The sequence below is a fragment of the Triticum aestivum genome, chromosome 1B, assembly GCF_018294505.1.
Source record: "Triticum aestivum cultivar Chinese Spring chromosome 1B, IWGSC CS RefSeq v2.1, whole genome shotgun sequence".
Taxonomy (NCBI): Eukaryota; Viridiplantae; Streptophyta; class Magnoliopsida; order Poales; family Poaceae; genus Triticum; species Triticum aestivum.
The window spans coordinates 583,026,281-583,045,158 of NC_057795.1; the positions used below are offsets into that span (position 1 = coordinate 583,026,281).

At 44.7% G+C, this 18,878-nt stretch overlaps 1 protein-coding gene across 1 annotated transcript; it reads right to left on the bottom strand.

The window, feature by feature from the left end:
- Positions 1-543: 543 nt before the first annotated feature.
- On the bottom strand, positions 544-4,171 carry LOC123140006 (proline iminopeptidase). Its single transcript, XM_044559740.1, has 11 exons — positions 4,026-4,171; positions 3,694-3,932; positions 3,469-3,567; positions 3,243-3,353; positions 3,089-3,151; positions 2,884-2,977; positions 2,521-2,618; positions 2,259-2,360; positions 1,796-1,909; positions 1,163-1,237; positions 544-810 (listed from the first exon to the last, which is right to left on the bottom strand). Exons 1-11 carry the CDS (start codon positions 4,120-4,122, stop codon positions 715-717), a joined length of 1,188 nt encoding a protein of 395 aa, XP_044415675.1. The 5' UTR covers positions 4,123-4,171; the 3' UTR covers positions 544-714.
- Between the last annotated feature and the right edge of the window lie 14,707 nt (positions 4,172-18,878).

The following is an 18,878-nucleotide window of genomic DNA, read 5'->3' on the forward strand; positions in this document are numbered from 1 at the left end:
TTGTTAGTTTGTAAGCTGTTCGAGCGCTCTGTATCTTTGCCGTTCACAAAAATGCCTTTCTAATCCCGAGCCCAAATGCTGCTCTATAAATAGTAGAATAAAAAATGTAAAAAAAATTGTTGAATTTCTTTTTACAACAAATATTGCTTAGTTTTCTTCATGTGTGCAATTTTTCGTGATCAAATCACATTCGTGGAGGCCTTGGAGAAAATAACAAAATCAGCACTCCGCAATTCTTTAAAGAACAGTTTTCTCGGAGCATCAAAGCATTAGCAGTGTTTTTTCTTCATGAAAACCTGTACATACGTAGAACATTTAACAATGTTTGCTGCCAAAAAGATCAAAATTGTTTTGTTTTGAATTTTTTTAGCATTTTTTGGTTTTAATGTTCAAGTTCAGGAGCAGAAACTCCATGTCCTTCTGTTTCCTGTTCTCTTTCCTTTGTAAGCTGTTCATTGTAATCCTCGATGGCTTTCTTAATTCAAAATCAGGCTAGGCTTGAGCCTTTTCTTAAAAAAAAATACATTTGGAAACAAGCCTACGGGACAAAATTAAGACAGCCAACTTTGATTGAATAGGGAACTGTTTGACACGTACAATCAGGCTGCTAAATGCTAAAATGGTGGTACCAGTTCTTATTTTGCAACGTAACCCCAGTAAAATTGGGCTGAAATTCTTTGCCAGAGGCTGTGAGCCACTATGGAGTCAGGCTGCTCATTTTTTCAACATGCTTTTAAGCTTTTCGTTAGCTGATACCAGTTCAGCCGCAACGCCAACTTCATTGGCCGAGTGTCCTGCATCTGGAACCACCTGCAGTTATATGTCCTAGGTCAATATTTTATATCGAGCAGTTTAGAGATAGCAAGATACCCAAAAAGTGATGCCTGATTGACCGGTATGCATGGCAACGATGTTTGGAATGCGTGAAACTTGCAAACTTATCAGAAGCAAAGTTAGTGAAAAATGTGAGCCTGATTGCTTTCAGAAGTCAGTCAAATAATGCCAGTCTGAAGTCAAACAAGATGGCCTGAACTACCAAATATGACAGTTGCTTAATGCTTCAGAACAAAGTAAGCAGGAAATAATAGCAATGGAACAGGAAAAGCATCTAGTTCTTGGAGAACAGATTTTGGAAAATACGGAAATGATGGATGATGTTTACCTTAAACTCAGCTTCAGGCCAAGCTTTATGAAGATCCCAAGCAGACATCATAGGACAGCACATATCATACCGCCCCTGAAACATAATCACTATAATTTACAAATGTACCTTGTCTGGAACCATCTTTTTTTTTTGTTCTATATGGAACCTTAAAAACAGTAGTAACATTAAACTCATTTTTAGTGTAAACTATAGTCATGTTTAAATTTAAGCCACCTCTTCACAATTGCAGAGCGGTATAGTAAAATAATAGGAAGCCAACTTACTACAGACCATACAAAAATGAAAAAAATACTCACTCGTGAATGATTTGTGATGTATCAAATTTTCATTCATACAATTGACAAACCATTGTTTAAGAATGACGCTTCTACAAATTGATTTCTACCATGAAGATCATATCTCAGCTAAGAAAGGCAGGAAGGGTTGAAACATCACTTTGAAGTTCAAACACTTTAGCCGCCAACAGAGCATATGATACTGGCACTGTGCCGCTACATGCGTATGCGAACTTGGTAACAACTGGGAAAGATTAACAGACTAGAGGAGCTAGACACTATGTCTAGCTAAATGCATTGAAAAAAAAACGGACACACATAATGGCAAACCAAGAAAGCTTGAGTACACATGTACCTGTACAATGAAAGATTTAATGTGACGAATTTTGTCGACGTTGTCCAATAAGTGAGAGTCCGAGTCTAAGAATCCCTTGTTAATGAAGTAGTGGTTTTCAATCCTTGCAAATGCCTAAAGAGAGTTAATCATGTGTTACCAAATATACAATAGAAAGTATCAAGCCAGTTAAGTATTACAACATCCAAAGTGTGTATAGACAAACGTCTTGTGGTGTGTAACCTTAAAAGCAAAAAAAGAAGTCACTGCAGACATCTAAAGAAAGATTCGACACTTATCAGTGTACTAGCATTGGAACAAGGATTTCACTTCGAAAAGAGCCCTTCGAAGGCACTATCGTATTATTCCCCAAAAAATGCTAACAAATGCAAATATCTTTTTTATGATAATGATGCTAGTTGGCCAACAGTAAAAATAAAATAATGTAATCTGATGAACATAGGAAGCTTGTGAAAGTACTTGCCAATGAAAATTTGTCATCCTCCCCTCGTTTAATGTTCTCGTGATTTTGAACAAGATGTGCAGTCATCATCTCCCACGTTGTCCATCTCCTAGCAGCTTGAATCTAAGTGGTCAAATAGTAGTAATTATTGTCTGTTCATCAAGAAAACCAATGTAGGCACTGCTATATGTTTCAACCATAAGCAATAAAAAGGAGGAACCGTGTGGAAAATACGAAAAGGAACCCATCAAATATATCGCATAACATAGATAGATGAATCTACCTGCACATCAGCGTCAGAGGAAGTTAGCCTTTTGCTGTAAGCAGCTATGAAACAGTTCCTTTCGTCCTCTGGAATAAAATCTCTAAATGGCTCCCATGCTGCATATTAAAATTAAAGTAAGCAATCTATTTGCACAACAACTGCATACTGCAAAATACAATGCCTGTGTTTCAGAAGAAACATGAGTGGCTTTGGCTAAAAAGGCTGCCTGCTCTTCAATTCTTTCAGTACTATTTTGGACAACTTCAACTCTTTGAGTGGAATTGCTGTAAGGGACATAATGGACATAACTACCTGTAATTTTTCAATTGCCTGCTAACATTTAACCAGTTTTCTTCATATCATTATCATAGCACAACATACCATCTGGGAAAACAGCTGCTGCGCCGCCCTCGTAGAACCAGTCAAGCTCCTTTTTCCTAAGCAAGAAAATGCCTCTTAAAACAATGCCAGTGACCTGTAAACCATCAGGGATAGTATTAGCAGAGCCTACTACAGTATACTAACTCCTTTTGCTACTAAATTCAGGTTCACACGAAACAGCGGCAGACAGTTATAAATCACTCACCTTGTCAGGGTGAGTCTGGCTGTAGGCGAGGGCCAAGGTGCTTCCCCATGAACCGCCGAACACCTACATTATCCTCATAACTAGTGAATTTATTTACTGAACGAAAGCCATACAAGCAAACAATTTCCTGAAAAGAAGATGTAATTGCAATTGCCTGCCACTCTGGAATGTCCAGGTGCTGCCTGAGCTTCTCAATGTCAGCCACCAGGTCCCAGGTGGTGTTCTCCTCTAGACAAGCATGGGGAGTGCTCTTGCCAGCGCCTCTCTGCGATCAAACACAAACGCAAATTAAGCACAGGCACCACCAGAGTCTCCCAAAACACAGGTAAACAGAGATAAAAAAAAAAGGGGGGGGGGGGGGGGGGGGGATCGAAACTAACCTGGTCGAACAGCACGATCCTGTAGAACTCCGGATCGAAGAACCTGCGGTTGCCCGGCGAGGTGCCGGCCCCAGGGCCGCCGTGGAGGAAGACGACGGGCTGCAGACAGAACAGAACAAAAGTCAGCCAGGTTTTGTCAGACAAGGAGGAGGCGCGTCGGTGAGGGGCGCATTGGTGTCGGGGACAGGGGGGTTAAGGGTGGGTCGGGTTGGTGGTGGTGCTCACGTGGCCCCCGGGGTTCCCGGACTGCTCGTAGTAGATGGTGTGGACGTCGGAGACCCTGAGGCGGCCGGTGTCGAAGGGCTCGACGTGCGGGTACAGATCCTTCCGCGCGGCGGGATCCATCTCCGGGCCGGAGACGGAGAGGCTGGCGCTGGCGCCGGAGGAGGAACGAGGGCGGCGGCGGTGCCTCTGCGGCCTGCCGTGCGCGCGGAGAAGGCGGCAGTTCCCTGGGGCCCGTGTGCCTGGAGGAGGGAGGGGGGTGGAGATCTAGTAGTTGTGAGAGGTCATGGAGATAAGGCTGGGGTGGTGGGGATCGAGGAGACGATGGCGGTTACCTTGGGTTGGGGGTGGGGGAGGAGGCGGCGGGCGCGAGAGGCGTGCGGGGGCGGGACAGCGGAGGAGGGGGAGGGGAAGAGAGAGTGGGCGGATCATTTGGGTGGTGATTTTCCGTTTCCGTCTCCGTTTTGGCGAGTGGGGAGTGGAGTGGCGCCCGCCCGGTCGATCGATCCACGGGCGGCCGGGTGGCGGGTGCTAAAAAGCGCTCGCGTCGCGTGTGTGTCTGCCTGCCTGCACTTTTTGGCGCTTGCGACGGACGGCCTGACACCGCGGCCGGCGGCCGGTCGACGTCGGCTGCAGGCGGCCGGAGGAGCACGGAGCTCGGCTGCTGGATCGACACATCGGCGGCTTGGAATTGATCATTTTCTTTTCTTTTCTCTTTTTTGCGGGAGGGAATTGATCATTTTCTATGTCTCCGTGTCTATACTTCTTGAGTTGATACACATGAGAACATATATTATTTTGAACTGGTAAAAGTTGTGCTATTTACTCATGCATAAAGGATACCGGAGTGTCACCGGCTTCGTGGCCGAGAGTGACCTCCGCCGTCGTCGGAGGGAGCCTCTCGAGGGGTCTCCGCACCGTCCAATCTGCACGGATGACATGGCGGGTGGACCGCGCGCGCACGGAGTCACCATCATGCGGCGCCCCGCATGCGACGGGGAGGCCGGACCCGTCTATCGGCATCCGTCAGCACCGTACGGGCTTAGTCGCTCACGCCAGCTGGAGCGCCCGTGCGTGGAGCCCGCCAGACTGGGTCGAGCCTGCTTGCTAGCATTGGCTTTCTGGGGAAAAAGTCCAAAATAAACCTTGATGTTGTAGACGAAAACTAAATCAAACCCTGAACTTTGAATCCGGAAATTGGCACTCTGAACTTGTAATCTCGGTCTATTTTGGACTCTAGACCTGTTTGGCACATTGGGAAGACTACAATTCCGTCCGGGATTCCAGCTACTCTCACGGACTAGAATTTGGGCCGGTCCACTATAACACAACAAGAATTCGTGAGGTTTAAAAAATGTTTGCACATTTCTAAAATAGCTCAAAAGTTAAAAATGTTTCCGTTTTCTATTTTTCGCACAAATTCAATTCGTTTTGGTTTTTAAAAACTGTTTGGAATTTCATGTTTCACACAAAATCAACTCTATTAGCATTTAAAAAACTGTTCGCGATTTAAAAAAAATCACATTTATCAAAAAATGTTCAGAATTCCAATATTTTTCCACATGCTATGAAAAGTATTTCGTATTTTCAAAATTGTGTCACATTTTTAAATACTGTTTTTGGAGTTTCGTAAATTATTTCATAAATATTTTATTTAAAAATTGTTACGGATTGTTGGCAGTGGACTCGACTGGGCCAGTGCACCAGACATGAAGCGAGTTTTTTTCCATAACACGCGACATAAAAATTCTTTCTTTCTTTTCCTTAACTAGCGACGTAATAATTCCAAACAAACAAAATGTTGTGGAGTCGAACTTGGGACCTAGTAGCCACTACACCAGACGACTATGACTGACATAGTCAGAGGCCCGAAATATTTAATCAGAAACCAAAGCGTCGAACTTTGTAAAAATTTTGTAGGGGCAAACAATTATTGAAAACATATTTATTTATGAAATCTTTGAACATTTTATAAAGTGCGAGAACTTTTTGAAAATGTCGAATACTTTTAAAAAACTAACAACTTTGAAAAAGCGAACACCTTTATAAATATTTTTTGAAACCTGAACAAAATTTAAAAGTGCAAACACTTTTTGAAACATTAATTTTTTCTGCAACCTGAACAAAATTTTAAAGTACGGACACGTTTTGATACATAAACATTTTCTGAAACCTGGAAATATTTTGTGACATCTAAAAAATATCTCAAGTTTTATAAAATGTACCGGCCAATCCAAATGTTTATACAATGTATAATAATATTCGTGTGATTCAAAAAATGTTTTATACATTCAAAAAAATGTAACATTTCAAGAATGATCACGAGTTCAAAAAATTGTGTTTGTGACATTTTTAAAAGAATGTGTTTACAATGTAAAAAAATGTTTGCGTGATGTAAAAAAATGTGTCATAACCTTAACAGAATATATGTGGCATGTCGTTGAAAAAAGTGTATGCAAATTTAAAAATGTTGAACCATGTAAAGAGTGTTGTGTAGTTTTATAAAATGTTTATTATCATTAAGAAAATGTAAAACATGTAGTTGAAAAAAATATTACCATGTAATCAAAAAGTTTTGAAAACATGTAATTTATAAATGTACATAATGTATTTGAAAATATCAAAAGTTTATCCAAAAATATTTAATGCGTGTGTTAAAAATGTACATTGGGTACTGAGAAAAATTAGACATGTGTAAAAATGAAAAAGAAAAGAAAACAAAAAAGGAAGAAACTAAGAAAAACCAGATTAGTGCGCGCGCGCGAGCAACTCGCTTCTGGGCCGGCCTAATTTAGCAAATCCCGACTATGTTCTGTCAAGGTTTAAAATAGGCCGGGATTAGAGAGTTTGGCGTGCTGATTTCAGGGATTGAGAGTTTGGGGTTTGATTTAGCTTTCGCCTATAAATTGAAGGTTTGTTTTGGACTTTTTTCCTTTGCGGGGCTCTCTGCCGTGCTGCATCACTCGTGTGAGCCAGACAATGTGCGCGTCGCTCACACGACCTAGACATTGTGTGGGCCGCTTGCACGAGCCGGTGACCCTCGCGGGCGCCCGAGGCGGCTTGTTGCATCGCGCGTGCCGGTTCATCCACTGGTCGAGCTGGAACGACTAAGATGCCTATCCGGCCGTTGGCCTAACTCGGGTCAAGGCGTACCCGGAGCCTTTCCTGTGGTGCGATGCAGGTCGTCATTGTTGTGATTAATTAACCTGTATTAGTAATTACCACGTGACACATGTGATAAGCAATCCAAACAATTAAAAAAAACTGGTACTAGTAATTAGAGGGAAAATCTCCCCTTGTCATGCACGTTCAGTTGCCTTCTAGCAACAGACGCCCCTCTTTGCCCTTCTCTTCTAACCGTTACATCGGTTGCAATCGTCGATCGTGTGCGATGCGTCTCTTCCAAACATATATAAGTTGTAGTGTGTCTATCAATCCATCATTTTCACTCAAAACACGTAATCGCCTTGCGCTGTGGGTCTTGCACTGTTTGTGGACTCACTAGTAGAAAAGGGGGCATTTGTTCCGGTTTGTAAGGGTCTTTAGTCCCAATTCGTGAACCGGGACTAATGGGTCGTTACTAATACCTCCCCCTTTAGTCCCGGTTCAAACACGAACCGGGACAGATGGTCCTTCACGTGGCCGGTGCGCCGAGCCCAGGCAGGGGGGCCTTTGGTCCCGGTTGGTGGCACCAACCGGGACCAAAAGGCATCCACGCATCAGCATTTCAGTGGCTGGGGTTTTTATTTTTTTTTGAAGGGGGGGGGGGGTTGGGGGTTTTGGGGGGTTAATTTAGGTGTTTCATATATTGTGTTAGCTAGCTAATTAATAGAGGGAAGTGTCCTCTCTTATATCCGTGCTTGGTCGACGCTACGTACTATATACATATAGCCCTCGACACGCTAGCTAGTAAGAAAATGAAGGGAACCATTGAGTACAGAAGTTCATCATGCATACCGAGAGAAATGATCGATCGACCTCTCCTTCTCCGAGAGATTGGTCGAACAACAAGTTTTCGTATCATGTATCCGATGCTACTGGCTACATACATGTACAATATGTAAGATCTCTCAATTACAGTCCCCTAGCAATTGAAATCAACTTCCGCATGGTATTCTTCGGCTTTGTTGATGACGTGGTCAAGAAAGAATCCCGTCAATTCCTCTTGAATTGCTTTCATGCGATCTGGTTCTAGGAGTTCATTCCGCATCTGCCACGTCTAATTTGAAGAAGGGGGTTAATTAATACATATATATGAATGAACCTCAACAGAAATGATGGTGTAATAAAATGAAATTATGAATATTATTGCTTACGCACTTCATATTTGTTGGAGAACGTAGTAATTTCAAAAAATTCCTACGCACACGCAAGATCATGGTGATGGCATAGCAACGAGAGGGGAGAGTGTTGTCCACGTACCCTCGTAGACCGTAAGCGGAAGCGTTATGACAACGCGGTTGATGTAGTCGTACGTCTTCACGATCCGACCGATCCAAGTACCGAACGTACGGCACCTCCGAGTTCAGCACACGTTCAGCTCGATGACGATCCCCGGACTCCGATCTAGCAAAGTGTCGGGGATGAGTTCCGTCAGCACGACGGCGTGGTGACGATGATGATGCTCTACCGGTACAGGGCTTTGCCTAAACTCCGCGACGATATGACCGAGGTGGAATATGCTGGAGGGGGGCACCGCACACGGCTAAGGAACGATCCGTAGATCAACTTGTGTGTCCTGGGGTGCCCCCCTGCCCCCGTATATAAAGGAGCAAGGGGGAGGGGGCGGCCGGCCAAGGGAGGGCGCGCCAGGGAGGAGTCCTACTCCCACCGGGAGTAGGACTCCCTCCTTTCCTAGTCCAACTAGGAGAGAGGAAGGAAGGGAAGGAGAAGGAAAAGGAAGGAGAGGGAGGAAAAAGAGGAAAGGGGGCCGGCCCCCTAGTCCAATTCGGTTTGGGCTAGGGGGGGCGCGCCCTGCCTCCTCTCTTCCACCACTTGGCCCATGAGGCCCATTGCTTCTTCCTCGTATTCCCGTAACTCCCCGGTACCCCCGAAAATACCCGAATCACTCGGAACCTTTCCGAACTCCGAATATAATCGTCCAATATATCGATCTTTACGTCTCGACCATTTCGAGACTCCTCGTCATGTCTCCGATCTCATCCGGGACTCCGAACTCCTTCGGTACATCAAAACTCATAAACTCATAATATAACTGTCATTGAAACCTTAAGCGTGCGGACCCTACGGGTTCGAGAACAATGTAGACATGACCTAGAACTATTCTTGGTCAATAACCAATAGCGGAACCTGGATGCTCATATTGGCTCCTACATATTCTACGAAGATCTTTATCGGTCAAACCGCATAACAACATACGTTGTTCCCTTTGTCATCGGTATGTTACTTGCCCGAGATTCGATCGTCGGTATCCAATACCTAGTTCAATCTCGTTACCGGCAAGTCTCTTTACTCGTTACATATTGCATCATCCCGCAACTAACTCATTAGTCATATTGCTTGCAAGGCTTATAGTGATGTGCATTACCGAGAGGGCCCAGAGATACCTCTTCGACAATGGAGTGACAAAACCTAATCTCGAAATACGCCAACCCAACATGTACCTTCGGAGACACCTGTAGTACTCCTTTATAATCACCCAGTTACATTGTGATGTTTGGTAGCACCCAAAGTGTTCCTCCGGTAAATGGGAGTTGCATAATCTCATAGTTACAGGAACATGTATAAGTCATGAAGAAAGGAATAGCAACATACTAAACGATCAAGTGCTAGGCTAATGGAATGGGTCATGTCAATCACATCATTCTCCTAATGATGTGATCCCATTAATCAAATGACAACACATGTCTATGGTTAGGAAACATAACCATCTTTGATTAATGAGCTAGTCAAGTAGAGGCATACTAGTGACTATATGTTTGTCTATGTATTCACACATGTATCATGTATCCGGTTAATACAATTCTAGCATGAATAATAAACATTTATCATGAAATAGGGAAATAAATAATAACTTTATTATTGCCTCTAGGGCATATTTCCTTCAATATTGTCTTTGAGAGTAGCCCCGCTTGTTTTTCAAAGTCGCTGTGTGGATGAACTCGCAAACGTAGTATCCACAGAACTCATTCCCTTGTTCCTGCCACAAGCACTTTACGATAAATAGAGGTCAATCAAACTGATAATGAAGCATTATAAATGGCATTGATGAAAGTATAGCTATAGAATCAACGGGAGATGCGCGCAACTAGCTAGCCAGTAGTACTTACTTTCGGGTATGTATATCGCAGCTCCTTCGGCAGTCCCGGAGCTTTAGTGGTGAACTGTTTCCAAACCCTGCAAGACAAAGAAAATAATTATTATTACTTGAGATATCAGGAAATGAACAAAAAGTTGCCGATATGGTGCGATAATGATCGATTGAACTTACTTGCTGAGCTTTTCAGTCATGTCCGCATAGGTTTTGGGATCTTTCCGTCTCGAGTGTAAGACGGTTACTAGTCCACGCTCAAGCTTAATCTCCAGAAGAATATAGTGGTACCTGCGCACGCATGCATAACTTATCAATTACATTACTATAACCTCGCTCGAGTAATAAGGGAAACCGAATATGCACACGACAGTAACACTCACTTGCCGTCGCAAGGAAAGAGTATGGTATCTTTGTTTTGATTTTTGATCAACGATTGTAGCAAGTTGTCCTCGGCCTCTTTGACGTGCTTTTCAACCAGAAATACATCTATGATATTTGTGTTAATGAACCCAATATCATAAATTTCTTGTTTTTTGCACTCGACGATCTTCAATCTGCATAATATATTGAGGATAATTAATTATAAATACATGCAATGAAAGAGCCGGGCTATATATAGAGACTTAATGACAGAAATAGTACTTATAGGCAGTAGCAAAAGACCGTTAATTTATCGAGGGCCTTTTGATTGAAGAACTCGAAGAACTCCTCAAATGGAACAGGCAACAGATCATTTCCAACGAGGTCGTGCTCCTCTTTAATTCTCAGATACAAAGTATTCGTCCCGCCAGACTCTCTGCAGGTTTTCATGTACCAAGTATGGAATCTTCGCATCATCGTTGTTAGAGATTTTTCATCTTTGACGAGAGGCTTCCCGTACTCGTATCTGTGTTCCTCCACCTCCATGAAATCAGGAAGTGCATTGTCAGGCAGGTAATCTTGTAGATTGCCATAACCGGCCACCATCCCCGGAACATTAGCAACGATGTTGCCGCTAGACACATTGAGCGGGGGGCACGATTGGTTTGCTTGTTCGCCGAGCTGGTCAATTTTTTTCGCAGCTGCTCGTTCTCTTGCTCTTTGATGTCTGACAGTACTTCCCGACCGCTCCGCTTGGAGATATGTCTGTTCAGTAATGCGGTCATAGTTGGTTCTCGGCGGAGACTTTGCCGGTTTCCTCAGGGCATCGAGAGTGCGCTTTGCTTTCACCGGATCTACCTTCTCCTCCGGAGGTGGATGTCTCTTTGCTTTCACCCCTTCAAAGAACTCCTTCACGTGGGTCCGCACGATCGTATCGTTTTCCTCCTCGGTCCTCTCGTACGGTAACTTCTCTAGAGGCTTGAGAGATGGACCGTATCTGTATTGCCTCCCGCCTCTGGTTGTGCTGCTAGACGCCGGAGCAGACGGAGCGGCTGCGGCGTCTGTCTTCTTTCGTGCTTGCTTACGAGGCGGAGGAGAAGGACTACGACGCGCCGGAGCAGCCGGGGCGGCGGCGGGTCTCTTCCGCCCTTGCTAGCAAGGCGGAGAAGGAGGAGGCTACTGGCTGCTCGGGAGCGCCGGCGCAGGCAGAGAAGGAGGCGGAGTGCCGCCGCACGCCGGAGAAGGAGGCGGAGTGCTGCCACGCGTGCCCTGATCGTCACTCACCGGAGGAGGAGGCGGTGGAGGAGGCGGAGTGCCCTGACTCGTTGGAGGAGGAGGAGGAGGCGGAGGCGTCCAGTTCAGAAGGTTGATGAGCTCCTTCCGCCATAGGCATGGAGTCTTCAGAGCAGAACCCAGCCTAGTCTCCCCATCATCGGTAGGGTGGTCAAGCAGGAGGTCCTCAAATCCCTCCGTTATTTCATCCACCATCACCTTAGCATATCCTTCTGGAATCGGCTGGCAGTGGTAAGTTGTGCCGGGTCCACTAGGATAAACAGAGCCAACAGCCGCCTTGACCTTGAAATTCATCCATCGCGCCATAATGTGGCAATTTTGAGACTCCGTGATAGCATCCACGGGATAGCTGGCAGGAGCCGTCAAGACATGCTCCGGCTGAAGCAGCTCAGTGGAAGCCACGCTGCTTCTCCGCTGAGATGGCGGGGTAGCTTCGGGGGAAGCTTCGGCAGGTCATTTGCAGCGATCTGCTGCTTCTCGTTCCTCTAGCTCCATTACCCTTTCGTGCAGCGCCTGTAGTTGGCCCTGCTCCAGTTTCTTCCTCCTCTTGTGGGTTTTGTAACCCCCTGCGTCCGGAAAACCAACCATCCACGGAATGGAGCCTGGCGTGCCTCGTGTCCCTCCAGGGTGCTCAGGATTCCCGAGGGCCATTGTGAGCTCGTCCTTCTCCCTGTCTGGAATGAACGTCCCTCGCTGCGCTGCATCGATATAGTGTTGAAGGTGCTTGACTGGTATTTTCAGTTGCTCATCCATCCAATGGCACTTCCCTGATACAGGGTCCAAGGTTCTGCCAGCCCCGAAGAACCAAGTCCGGCAACGGTCTGGCTAGTACATTGTCTCTGGTTCGATCCCTTTTTCAAGCAGATCATTCTCAGCCTTGGACCACTTAGGCCGGGCATTGAGGTAGCCACCTGACCCCGTGCGATGGTGAAGCTTCTTCTTCGCAGCATTTAGCTTGTTTGTCGCCGACATCTTCTTACTCTTTTCCGATGTCTTGTGGGCCACAAATGCGGGCCAGTGATCTTTGATCTTCTCATATTTGCCGATGAATTCTGGTGTCTTTTCTTTGTCGACAAACTTGTTCAGCTCTTTCCTCCACTTTCTGAATAGGGTTGCCATCTTCTTAAGAGCACAAGACTTGATTAATTGCTCTTTAACTGGCTTCTCCGGATCCTCCTCTGGCGGTAGGGTGAAATTTGCCTTCAGCTGAGTCCAAAGATCTTTTTTCTGCATATCATTGACATAAGACACCTCAGGGTCTTTCTCCTTAGGCTTATACCATTGTTAGATGCTGATCGGGATCTTGTCCCTAACAAGAACCCCGCACTGAGCAGAAAATGCGCGCTTTGTCCGGATGGGTTCAATCGGTTCGCCGCCTGGCGCGATTTCTATGATCTCAAACTTTTTATCCGATCTCAACTTTTTCTTTGGGCCTCGTCTCCTTACCGAAGTTGTGCTCGATCCGAAGGGCTAGAAATTATAAGAAAGAAAGACGAGAGTAATTAATATGTGTACATATACCAAAACAATAGATGCATCAATTAACTAGTCAGCACGGGCTTAACTAATATATATATACCTGGCCGGACTCGGTTCGGTCACCGGAGCAGTCAACACGGTCTCCTTCTTGTACCTCCATTGTGTCATCGGAGCCATCATGAACACAGTCCTCTTCTTGTACCGGCATTAATGGGCCGAAGCCATCATGAACATAGCCCTCTTCTTCACCCAGTCCTTCCAGCTGACCATCGGTGTCGAGGAGAAATGACGCAACTTCATAACTTCCATTTGCGATTATGTCCCCCAACATCGCTTCTGTTTCTTCGTCTCGGGAGTGCTCCATAGTTTCTGCAAATATTTACAACATGTCAATTATTATTCAAACATGGTACAGATGGATATATATATATATATATATATATATATATATATTAGTGGCAAACGTAGAACTAGCTAGTTAATCACAATAAGGAATCATGTTAGTGGCCTCGACGCTGCTTCTCTAGGGTTTGGGGTCGCCTCGACACAACGCTTCAAGGGTTTGGGGTGGTCTCAACGACAACGCTCTTTTAACTTGGTAAATTTGGGTGGCCTCGAGAGAGTTAATTTGTCGGGTAGGGGCGCGGCGGGAGGGGGTAGGAGACCAACATCGTTTTCTCTCTAGGGTTTGGGTGTCCTCGAGAGTTTTGGTCGAGCGAGAGGGCCGAGGGGGGGTGCTACCGTTGTATAAGTTATCACGGTCGAGAGGGGGTATATATATCGACCGCCCCTCATGTCGAAGTTATCTCGAGGGGGTTATATTGACAACGACGCGACATACATATACATGGGAAAATAATGTTATCGGGGAGGGGGTATCGGTACCCCCCCTCGTGTTGAAGTTTCTTCTTTCTCCTCTATTCCTTTCTTCTTCTACTACTCTTCTTTTTCTTCTTCTCCCTCGAGAAAGGAAAATAAGGAAAAGGAAGAAAAGAGGAAGAAGGAAGAAGGAAGAAGAAAAAGAAGAAGAAAAAAGAGGAGAAGAAGAAAGGAATAGAGGAGAAGAAGAAAAATAGAAATTTTTATTTTTCTTCTTCTCCTTTATTCCTTTCTTCTTCTCCTCTTCTTTTTCTTCTTTTTTCCTCTTATTATTTATTTCTCCTCTTCTTCCTCTCCTCTTCTTCTCCTTTCTTCCTCTTCTTATTTTCCTTTTTCCTCTCATTCTTTTAGTATTGCTTGTTTTAAAAAAATGTTCAAATAGAAAATTTCGTAAAAAAACAAAGGTTTTGCCTAATGCATTGCTCATATGAATATACAAACATTTGCATATTCTACAATAATTAATATCACCAAAAAAGAGGAGAAGAAGAAAGGAATAGATCAGGAGTAGATCAAAGAAAAAAAAGAAGGAAAAAAAGAGGAGAAGAAGAAAAAAATAGAAACCTCTTCATTTTCTTCTTTTTTCTTCTTCTTATTTATTTCTCCTCTTCTTCCTCCCCTCTTCTTCTCCTTTCTTCCTCTTCTTATTTTTCTTTTTCCTCTCATTCTTTTTCTTCTTCTTCCTTTCCTAGCTAGATATATAAAATTTTACTAAAAATTAAACTAACCTAAAATGTACTAAATCAGAGAACATATATAGATAAAACTTTTCCAAAAAACTAACTTTTGCATATATGTATACTTTAAAACATCATTACAATTGAAAAAATACATACATACATAAAAAAACATGTAAAAAATACATACATACATATATGAACAAACATAAAAAAATACATATATCTAAAAAATACATACATACATATATGAATCTAAAAACATATAAAAAATAGCATGGCAGCGGCGGGGCCGCAGAGGCGCGGTGCTCACAGAGGGAGGAGCGCGCGGCGGGCAGCGTCGGGGCGAGCAGGGGCGCGGGGAGTGGCGCGGCGACGGCGTCGGGGCAGGAGTGGCACGCGGCCGGGCAGGAGCGGCACGCGGGGCAGGGACGGCGCGCGGCGATGGCGACGGGCGAGGGCGCGGTCGGCGACGTCGACGGGCGCGGGCGACGGCGACGGCGACGGGCGGCGGCGGGGCAGCCTGGCGGCGATGATGTGCTCGGCGTCGTCGGGGGGCAACTGTGGTGATGAACTCTGCAAAATTGCAAAGTGCTACTTATATAGCAAGAGCATTGGTCCTGGTTCGTGAAACCAAGGGGGACTAATGCACCCTTTAGTCCCGGTTGGTGGCACCAACCGGGACCAAAGGCCCCTGTGCTGCCCGTGTCGGGGCCAAAGTTTAGTCCCACCTCGCTAGTTGAGAGGGGCGCGCAGTGGTTTATAAGCCCCACTACCGCACCCCTCTCGAGCTCCTCTCCACCTCAGGCTTTCGGACCTACTTGCTATTGCTTTGCCTGATGGGCCTTCTGGGCCTACGGTGGGCCTGAATCCTGGCCCATACTAGGGTTTCTAGTCGTATTCAGGTCGTGGGGGCCCAATAGGAGGCATTTTTTTGTTTTTTGTTTTCTTTACTTATTGTTGCTATTTTTATTTTTTTCCACTTTTTTGTTTTGTTTTCTGCATTATTTATTTTCTTTTGTTTTTCGCTTTACTTTTTAATTCTTTTTGCTTTTAGTTTTAGGAAAATTATAAACTTTCTGTTAGTGCCATTAGTTTTCAAATTTGAAAACACTTTTTTTGTTTTTTTGTTTTCTTTCTTGCTTTATTTATTTTATTTTGTTTCTACTTACAACAAAATACTTATTGTTGCTATTTTTAATTATTTTCCAGTTTTTTTTGTTTTTTCTGCATTATTTATTTTATATTGTTTTTTGCCCTATTTTTTAATTCTTTTTGCTTTTAGTTTTAGAAAAATTATAAACTTTCTGTTAGTGCCATTAGTTTTCAAATTTGAAAACACTTTTTTTGTTTTTTGTTTTCTTTCTTGCTTTATTTATTTTATTTTGATTCTACTTACAACAAAATACTTATTGTTGCTATTTTTAATTATTACGAGGGCCGAACCATAAGACATTAAAGCATTTCAAATGAACTCTAAAAAAGATGAAAGTTGGCATGGTACCATAAATTCACCCACATAGCATGTGCTTGTACAAAACGGATAATGGTATCATACTCGTCTGTTACAAAGTTGGCATGGTATCATCATAATAGTTGCGGGAGAAAGTCTTCACTTTTTCTTCGCTTCTGTCATTTGCTTATTGCGCCGTAACCATGGATAATCTTCATCGTTTATCAGGATGCTGGGGTCAGCCCTGACTTTGAAGGGAGGAATTTCATGAAACTTTTCATAATCTTCAGACATGTCTGTCTTGCCCTCCACTCCCACGATGTCCTTTTTTCCTGAAGGAACTATGTGGCGCTTTGGCTCACCGTATGATGTATTCGCTTCCTTATCTTTTCTTTTTCTCGGTCTGGTAGACATGTCTTTCACATAGATAACCTGTGCCACATTATTGGCTAGGACAAACGGCTCATCAGTGTACCCAAGATTTTCCAGATCCACTGTTGTCATTCCGTACTGTGGGTCTACCTGTACCCCGCCTCCTGACAGATTAACCCATTTGCACTTAAACAAAGGGACCTTAAAATCATGTCCGTACTCAAGTTCCCATATGTCCACTATGTAACCATAATATGTGTCCTTTCCCCTCTCGGTTGTTGCATCAAAGCGGACACCGCTGTTTTGGTTGGTGCTCTTTTGATCTTGGTCAATCGTGTAAAATGTATTCCCATTTATCTCGTATCCTTTCCAAATCGTAACAGTCAAAGATGGTCCCCTGGACAACAAGTACAGCTCAGCACAAACAGTGTTGTCACCTCTGAGACGTGCTTCCAACCAACTGCTGAAAGTCCTGATGTGTTCACATGTAATCCAGTCGTCGCACTGCTCCGGGTGTTTGGAGCGCAGACTGTTCTTGTGTTCATCGACATACGGGGTCACCAAGGTAGAGTTCTGTAGAACTGTGTAGTGTGCTTGAGACCAAGAATATCCGTCCCTGCATATTATTGAGTCCCTTCCAAGCGTGCCTTTTCCAGTCAATCTCCCCTCATACCGTGATTGAGGGAGACCTATCTTCTTAAGGCCGGGAATGAAGTCAACACAAAACCCGATGACATCCTCTGTTTGATGGCCCATGGAGATGCTTCCTTCTGGCCTAGCACGGTTACGGACATATTTCTTTAGGACTCCCATGAACCTCTCAAAGGGGTACATATTGTGTAGAAACACGGGGCCCAGAATGACAATCTCGTCAACTAGATGAACTAGGACGTGCGTCATGATATTGAAGAAGGATGGTGGGAACACCAGCTTGAAACTTACAAGACATTGCACTACATCACTCCTTAGCCTTGGTATTATTTCTGGATCGATCACCTTCTGAGAGATTGCATTGAGGAATGCACATAGCTTCACAATGGCTAATCGGACGTTTTCCGGTAGAAGCCCCCTCAATGCAACCGGAAGCAGTTGCCTCATAATCACGTGGCAGTCATGAGACTTTAGGTTCTGAAACTTTTTCTCTGCCATATTTATTATTCCTTTTATATTCGACGAGAAGCCAGTCGGGACCTTCATACTAAGCAGGCATTCAAAGAAGATTTCCTTCTCTTCTTTGGTAAGAGCATAGCTGGCAGGACCTTCATACTGCTTTGGAGGCATGCCGTCTTTTTCGTGCAAACGTTGCAGGTCCTCCCGTGCCTCAGCTGTATCTTTTGTCGTCCCATACACGCCCAAGAAGCCTAGCAGGTTCACGCAAAGGTTCTTCGTCACGTGCATCACGTCGATCGAAGAGCGGACCTCTAGGTCTTTCCAGTAGGGTAGGTCCCAAAATATAGATTTCTTCTTCCACATGGGTGCGTGTCCCCCAGCGTCACTCGGAACAGCTAGTCCGCCGGGACCCTTTCCAAAGATTACATGTAAATCATTGACCATAGCAAGTACGTGATCACCGGTACGCATGGCGGGCTTCTTTCGGTGATCTGCCTCGCCTTTGAAATGCTTGCCTTTCTTTTGACATTGATGGTTGGTCGGAAGAAATCGACGATGGCCCAGGTACACATTCTTCCTGTAGCTTGCCGGGTCTATACTATCGGTGTCAAGTAAACAGTGCGTGCATGCGTGGTATCCCTTGTTTGTCTGACCTGAAAGGTTACTGAGAACGGGCCAATCGTTGATGGTCACGAACAACAACGCCTTTAAGTAAAATTCCTCCTGTTTGTGCTCATCCCACGTACGTACACAATTTCCATTCCACAACTGTAAAAGTTCTTCAACTAATGGCCTTAGGTACACATCAATGTCGTTGTCGGGTTGCTTAGGGCCTTGGATGAGAACTGGCATCATAATGAACTTCCGCTTCATGCACATCCAAGGAGGAAGGTTATACATACATAGAGTCACGGGCCAGGTGCTGTGATTGCTGCTCTGCTCCCCGAAAGGATTAATGCCATCCGCGCTTAAAGCAAACCATATGTTCCTTGGCTCACTTGCAAACTCATCCCAGTACTTTCTCTCGATTTTTCTCCACTGCGACCCGTCAGCGGGTGCTCTCAACTTCCCGTCTTTCTTACGGTCCTCACTGTGCCATCACATCAACTTGGCATGCTCTCCGTTTCTGAACAGACGTTTCAACCGTGGTATTATAGGAGCATACCACATCACCTTCGCAGGAACCCTCTTCCTGGGGGGCTCGCCGTCAACATCACCAGGGTCATCTCGTCTGATCTTATACCGTAATGCACCGCATACCGGGCATGCGTTCAGATCCATGTACGCACCG

Bases quoted from the DNA above. Each gene is read 5' to 3' on its own strand.
- LOC123140006 (XM_044559740.1), bottom strand. From the start codon at position 4,122: ATGATCCGCCCACTCTCTCTTCCCCTCCCCCTCCTCCGCTGTCCCGCC. The intron at 3,354-3,468 runs GTTAGTTTCGAT...GTTTGATCGCAG, and splicing joins GGATCGTGCTGTTCGACCAG to AGAGGCGCTGGCAAGAGCAC. The intron at 2,978-3,088 runs GTGAGTGATTTA...GATGGTTTACAG, and splicing joins GCCAGACTCACCCTGACAAG to GTCACTGGCATTGTTTTAAG.